Source organism: Cyprinodon variegatus, unplaced genomic scaffold, assembly GCF_000732505.1.
Source record: "Cyprinodon variegatus isolate N-32 unplaced genomic scaffold, C_variegatus-1.0 Scaffold489, whole genome shotgun sequence".
Taxonomy (NCBI): domain Eukaryota; kingdom Metazoa; phylum Chordata; class Actinopteri; order Cyprinodontiformes; family Cyprinodontidae; genus Cyprinodon; species Cyprinodon variegatus.
This window is the reverse complement of record NW_015150942.1, coordinates 549053-556566: the sequence shown is the minus strand read 5'-3', so window position 1 is coordinate 556566 and position 7514 is coordinate 549053. Positions and strand designations below refer to the sequence as shown.

Sequence of the window (7514 nt, the reverse complement as noted above, 5' to 3'; positions counted from 1 at the left end):
GAAACCATCAGCAGGTGTGTGAGGAGGCGGACCAGAACCAAGCGCCTCCTGGTGGAGGAAGGGAGACAAACACAGAATACAAACACACAGACAGGGGTCCTGACACAGGGCAGCTGTGGAATATTACTTTCATCCTGAATTTAGATCCACAGTTTAGTTGTCAGCTGAGCTGAAGTGCTCCAATTTGCTCACATTTCAACATATATTAAATCAGAATGTTGTTGAATTGCTATGTTTTCTGTCTGATATTAGTACTTTAAATTGAGTTTAAGGTTGTATTTGACATTTTTTTAGGCAGTATTGTCCCAGATTCAGACAATGCAGCAGAGGTTAGAAGATATGGAGAATTGGAAAATGGAGGTCAACTTCCCTGAAAGAGCAGAAAACCTGGTGGTCTTCTCCAAAGCCAGAGTGCTTATTGAACAGCTGGATGAGTTGGAGCAAATAACCATGGAGCAAAAGTCTCTGCTGGAGGTATGACCTTACCACCTTAATCCTACATGCTGTATTGCAATCCGAATTATGTTCTATTACTTTGCAGGACTAAGGAGGGTAAAGCCAAAATCCTGGTGCCTCTTCATCTTAAACCTAAGTTTACATTACAGGGTTTCAAATGTATGGTTAATGATCTAACAATGATTTATAACTGAAATTTGTGTCTTTATAATCCCTCAGACAGTACAACAAAGACCTTCTATAATTAAAGACCTGTGTTGATTTGTTTTTTCAACTTTCTTTCAAACACAGAGCAAAATAGAGGAACAAGAATCAACTGTCTCTAGTTCTCCTGAAGAGATACAGGTGCTGGAGAATCCTGCTCATAGAGGCTTTTACCAGGTAACAGAAATGCTTCTAAAACAGTGTGAAACATTTTAAAAGTTGAGGTTTTCTGAAAGATAAATCCCTCATAGAGACATGCTTATTAAACTTTTGAAACTTGCTGGAATGCAACATTTCTAAAGTTATTCGGTAGCAGAGGTGTCAAAAGTATTAATGTTTATTACTCCAGTAGAAGTAAAAGTCCTACTATTTAAAACACTTTTGTAGAAGTTAGAGTATTAATTTAAGCCTCTTACTCAAACAAAAGTGTAAAAGTACCATTTTTAAAACGACTTGAAGCAAAAAAGTAATGCATTAGCCTATTAAAGGAACATTTTTCTACAATTCTGAATAATAACTACTGATACCTAATTTTCTTAGTTTTATTACTGATGTTAACAGTGTCAAATTTAACTTTACATCATCTTGACTATTTAATATTTACAACTATTTTATTTTGGTATGTGGCAAACAACAAGTTTGAGCAGTACCAAGTTCAAAAGAAATTTATTTTCTGTATGAAACTAATTATTTTGATGGTTTTATAATTTTTTGAAATAACAGGCCAGGCCTTAACAAAAATCAGCTTAGATGAAAAAAAAACTAATACCGGTAATTCTATTTCTAAAATGCAACAAGTAGAAAGTAGAGATAATTGCAAAAAAATAAATAAAATGTAAGGAGTAGAAGTAAAAAGATGTCTAAAAAAATAATTACTCCAGTAAAGTACAGATAACAAAAAATTCTACTTATGTAAGGTTAAGAAATGTTTTTACTTTGTTACTTTACAGCTGTGTTCAGTCATTTGGCTTCCTGCTTTGCCTGCTTTTTAGATATAGATAAACCTCTATGTGAAATCTCACACAGCCGACTGAAAAGACAGTCAAAGACATAGTCAGTGAAGGTCAGCAGCAGATTTGGATCTTAGTTTGGCTCCAGTAGATGGAGAGCAAGTCTGAAATGTATTCCACATTTTTCTACGCTAAAAGAACACAGAAAATGTTTCGCATTTTTAGACTTCATAACCAGCAGTCCTGTTTGTCCATCCATCCATCCATCCTGATTTTGCCTCTTTATCTGATCCGATTGTCATGAAACGAGGACAGATGGACCCAGTATTCAAGGAGAGTTCAAAACGTTTATTAAATAAACAAAACAAAAGCAGAGCTGTGGCTTGCGGACACTGCAGGATGGGGAGCGGGGCACCGCCCAATCACAGACACTCTGTAGTGGGAGAAACACAGGTAAGTGACCACGATTATCTGAAAGAAGATAATCTGAGTTGGTCACTTACCTGGTTTAACAGTCCAGACCAAGAATGTCCCCAAGTGCTGCAGTCCCAGAGGTGATGCTGGAAGCTGATCCTGGTCAGGGATCCAGAACAGACAGGAACAGGATCCAGATCAGGCAGGAACAGAAACAGGTGGCAGGATCCAGACTTCCAGTCATCCACAGGCTCCCAGTAGGGTTCAGTGTCCGACTGGGACCAGAAGCATGACCAGGTGGCCACGCACAGGAGCAGACAGGATCAGGTGCAGACAGGCAGGCTCAGTGGAAGAGACGGGACGTAGGAACCGGAACTTGAAGCAGGACTTTAAACTGGTCTCCTCCCTGGAGCCAGGCTTACTTTGTTAAAAAGTGAACCTCCCCACATATTGAGCCAAAAACCCAGAGGACTCAGCGGGGCAGGAACAGTGGATGATCAGGAGACGAGGCAAACACAAAAACCCTCTTTCCACTGGCTGCTAGGATCCTGGACATGAACCAAGGCAAAAACTCAGACAAACAGACTAACAGAAAGACAAGTAATGATCTGGCACTGAATGCTCAGGCTGAATTGAATATAAACCAGAGGAAACAGGTGAGAGAAATAAATTATAATTGAGGCAGGGAGGGAAAACGACAGGTGAAAGGGATTACTAATTAAGGAGCAAACAGACCAGATCATGACACCGATAACTATCTTTTAATGTGTGCAAAAAAGAATTAACTGAGAATAACTGAATCCTAAGTGTTGCTTGGTATCAAGATGGCAAAAGATTTGTCAACTTCATGTCTTGCTGCACATATTTCTGCTAATATGAATATTTGTTACCAGTCATTCACTTGATTACTTTGTGTGAAAATCATCCTTAAATGACAAATACATAATAATGTTTCATCAAAATATTGTCATCTAAACCTTTAGATCCTTCATACTTTGCTTTTCAATTGAATAAATGGTTTTAAAACCACTTCTACCATGAGAGAAGCACCAACATAATGACACAAAGTGACGGAGGAGTCAGAAAGGCTACTTACTGTTCCTGTTTTGTTCCACTCACATGCTTGGTGATTTACTAACTCTCATCCCTGAAATCAGGAGGCTTTTGAGGTGTCTTATTCTGAGGAAGAGGAGGATGAGGGAGATGAGAGTCACTCTTCTTCCTCTGACACTCTAACATGCAGTATTCCAGAGGTAAATCTGAGATATAATTAGAACCTGAGAATAACTCTTGGTACTTTTTATCCTTTTTGGCTTTAAGCACAACGTCTTTAGCATTTCTTTACCTCTTCTATTACTTTTTAGTTATAAATTTCAACCATAGAAAAAAACAGTATAATAATATTTATTTCTGACGAGGAAAAAATATACTGTTTGGGATAAATAAAAAGAGGTTTTCCAGGCTTTCTTTTCACTCATCTTCATATTTTAATGGACCTAATTAAATGAAAATAACACATATGCTGTTGGCTACTAACAAATTAGCAGCTTTTTGCATGAAACAAAGCTGCACATGGCAGGCTTTTATTTTACCTCATAAACTACCTCCTCCACTGTCAAGAGCATCTGCTTGAAATGCTCCTCAGAAGCCCTTCCTTTTATCCATGCAAAATGCAAAGGTTTTGTGTTTGAATAAATCTGTTGGCTGGGATTTTGGTTGCATCTTCATATTTTTCTAAATCCCGTAGGACCTGGAGGAGACGATCAATCTTTCACATGAACAAAGGGAGGATATGTCTGAAATGAATCCTCAGGATACTGTAAAGGTAGATATATTGGAAGCACAATGACAGCAGGTTTGGGTTCGAGGTTTTTGAATAAAGTTTTTAATTTGTCTTTCAGGAGGTGGAGAGCACGGCTCATGAAGCAGACAAATATCCAGAAGAGCCTGGAGGTGGTGTTTTGTATTTGAAGCCTGGGTTTGAAGAAATGTTTGGTCAGAATGCTGGAACTGGAGATGTGAAAGAAAAGGTTTACCAAACCTTTATTCCTGAAACTGTGACTGAGAGTGGTTTGAATGATGAACCCGTTACTACAGATGAAAGGAACATTACTGCAGCTTCTTCAGCCTTGCAAGAATCATCAAAACAGGAGACATTTGACATCAGTCCACAAATAAACTCACCTTTGATAGAAACTGCAGTTAAAGAAACACATCTGATTCCTTCAAGACCTATTACGCCATTTTGGAGGAAGAAACCCTGCGATGAGCACAAAGAAGATGATGACACACACCTATGTTTGTCTCCGACTAACCATTCACATGCGGTAAGTGTCCCAAATGATAACTTTATTAAGTGTGATGTTACCTTGCCTATGTCTGATGTAGAAATATGGATACTTTAAAACAAAACCAATTGATATCTTCTGACTTAATTATTTTCAGGAAGTCTTAAAAGGTCTGAAAGAGCCAAAAGAAGTCAATTTAAGTACCTATAGAGGAATAAAAGGAACTCAAAAATCCAAGGAAATTCCTGATGCTACACCTGGGTAACTAACTGCTTAAGAAAACAAAAAACTGTAGATATTTTAAGCATACTATACAAATATCCTCATCCTGTGTCCCTCAGTTCTCCTGGTTACGAAGATGATGTGGATAATCTGCCCTGGAGTCATCTTTGTACCCATATTTCCACAAAACTGAGCTTTTTAAGAAGAGCTTTGGACGACAAGCAAACCATGATCTTTACAGATGATGGAGAGAAAAGGAAAACGGTTAGAAAAATAATTTTTGAACATATGTTGTCAAGTACATAATAAGGTAGTGATGGAAATAATACATTATTTATTTTCACTACTGTTTAAAAAAAAAAAACTTTTAACCATCAGACCCTTATTTCAGTGTCAAATTGTCAAAGCTTTCAAATTCAAACTCTATAAAGGTTTTCAGCTGCATCATTAAGGCTAATAAGGAACATTGTGAAATGAAGCAAGATTAAAAGAAAGAGCAAGAGTAATGAATTAAACTTTCTTGTTTCCTGGTAGTAATCACCTTGACTTAAAATGAAACTTCTTTTTGATTTGATGCAGGTTTCAGAGGAAGAGATATCTGCTTCATCCGCTTTACAACAAATACATGACACCACTGCTATGATGGGACAAATGCTTTATGAGGTACACACACAGAGTTTAATCTGAAAAAAAAAAGATAAAAAAAGATGACGTTTTATTAGAATTAAATATAATAGTAAGGAATTTAATATGCCATAGGTTTGTCATAATTAATGTAACCTTTCAATCAAAGATGTCACAGCTAAATGGTTTTATGATTTTAAACAAGCAATGATTTTTTTTTTTTACATTTAAACTTTTGAAATGAATTCACCATTTCTCTCTTTTTTTCCTTTACTGTCAGAAAAATCAACGATTTCTGTTAGAATGTGGTGTCATTGTATTGACAGATCAATACAGAATATTATGTAATGGAGATGCAAAAGGAAAATCATTTGCTATGTCCAAGAAATCCAGTTGTATAGAATTACAGTAAATCACAATGTGAATCAACCTATTGTATGAAAATCTCAGCGATTTTATTTTGGAAATCATTAGTAACCGAACAGCATCATGTAGCACCTGTATTATAGAAAGCATACTAATGAAGATATGGATTATAACAACAACCTTTTAGGGTCGCATAGAGCTGTTTAGTAAAGTAGAATGAATAAAAATTTCAGTCTGACAATGAAAGAGAGATTTGGCCTACCTTACAGATGTAACTAGAGCGAAAGGTGGTTCTCCAAACATTCCCATAAATAATAATATTTGAACTTTATTGATCTCACATTGGAGAAATTTACCTCTGCATTAAACCCATCCCCTTGGGGAGCAGTGGGCTGCCACTGTGGGGCACCCGTGGAGCAGTGTGGGGTTAAGGGTCTTGCTCAGTGACATCAGAGTGGATGCAGTGGGATTTAAACTGGGTACTTTAAACCTTCTCAGTGTTTCTAGAGCACTGCTCTAACCCATTAGGCAAACACTCCCCTTATTCCCCTAGAAAGACTGGATTTGTGCAATATTTTAAAATCATTTAAGCCTTGCCTTTTCGGATATAAAGGTTCCTACAAAAGCTGATGACTGTGGTTTTAATGGTGGAAAACTGGTTTTAAAGGTATAAATGTTTTTGACCAATTAGTAAAATTCTCCACTGTAAGATCAATAAACTTAATCAATCAAAGTGTGTAAAAGTGACTTTCTCCTTTGATAATGATCCCCAGGTGACGGCCTCAAGTTCTCCCCATCTAGATGTAAAGAAGAAGATGTATGAGACTTTGCAGAGGGTCCTCCATTGTCTCAACTCATTAACCCACCTTCTGACTCCTAAGGAAAGCTTAGCAGGGGACCCTCAGTTGATGCTGCTGCAGCTGGAGGTAGTTCTCCATCAACCTTTTTACACTTTTATTAACAAACCTAAAAATCTGTTGTCTAAATAAACTTTTTTCCCCTCTGTTTTTTTGTAATAATTATCATTTTTTATCTGATGCTGGATTTCCACACAAAAATGTTCTGACTTCTTTATTTCTGTTCACATTCTGTCGCAGTGTTTATCAGCTCAGCTGGTTACTATGACTGAGCTGATGGGTAAAATGGAATCGCAGATCAGACCTTCTTTACTGGTGGAAGAATCAGAAGCTCAAAGCTGTTTGACGTCCCTTCAGGATTATCTTCATATGGTCCAGCTTCTCCTCAACTCCTCCCACAATCAGCTGGTGAAACACTCAGGGCTACAGAACCAAGATCAGGTTTGATATTTTACAAACTGCCAATATTTTCCAGAAATGTGTAAAAGACCATCCCGTGATTTATTCAATTCAAGCACCACCTGGAGCAAAAATTAGGTCTACTTTGGTGCAGTGAGGAGTTCATGGTGCACTCATTGGTCCGTTAGCTGGTATAGAAACCCAAATCATCATCTTATCACTGCTTCACTTTTGGCTTCGGGTGTTTTAATTGATAATTAAGTTTGCTTATTACCAAACAGAGCACAGTGCATTACAACTAAACACATTTACTTAAAAAAGTAGCATTATTCCAGAAGTACTGTGCTTTATTTAAACGATTCAAAGCTTAGAGACAAAACAATCAGACCTTACGGTAAAATTGCTGGGATGTTGACGCCCATAAATATTGAAGAGCATCTTACAGATTTTCCGTTTTCTTGTCATAAAATTGGCATCAGTTTGGAAATGGAGTTCTTACCATAGATATCCATAATAAAGGCTAGATGTCTCGTCCGCGCTGCTGGCCAATGGGGGTCGACGTCCGCACGTGGCGGCCATCTTGCCACAGGCAGCTCGCTCATTCGTAGCATTGTGTTTCAATGGCGCATGTACTGAAATAACCATAACTTCCTCAATTGTCTAACTATTCTCAAACTGTTTGGTTTGTTAAAAAAAAGTACAAACCTACTCAGTATTGGCTGAAACCACTATTC

The 7514-nt window shown here is 37.4% G+C and overlaps 1 protein-coding gene across 1 annotated transcript in view; it reads left to right on the top strand.

The window, feature by feature from the left end:
• Window positions 1-7514, top strand: part of LOC107094544 (nesprin-2-like) — a 98910-nt gene that overhangs the window by 49009 nt on the left and 42387 nt on the right. Inside the window, 10 exon segments of the mRNA XM_015390229.1 lie at window positions 295-474; window positions 748-837; window positions 3182-3277; window positions 3772-3849; window positions 3926-4351; window positions 4470-4573; window positions 4654-4798; window positions 5114-5197; window positions 6298-6450; window positions 6622-6822. Coding sequence (XP_015245715.1) covers window positions 295-474; window positions 748-837; window positions 3182-3277; window positions 3772-3849; window positions 3926-4351; window positions 4470-4573; window positions 4654-4798; window positions 5114-5197; window positions 6298-6450; window positions 6622-6822 — 1557 coding nt within the window.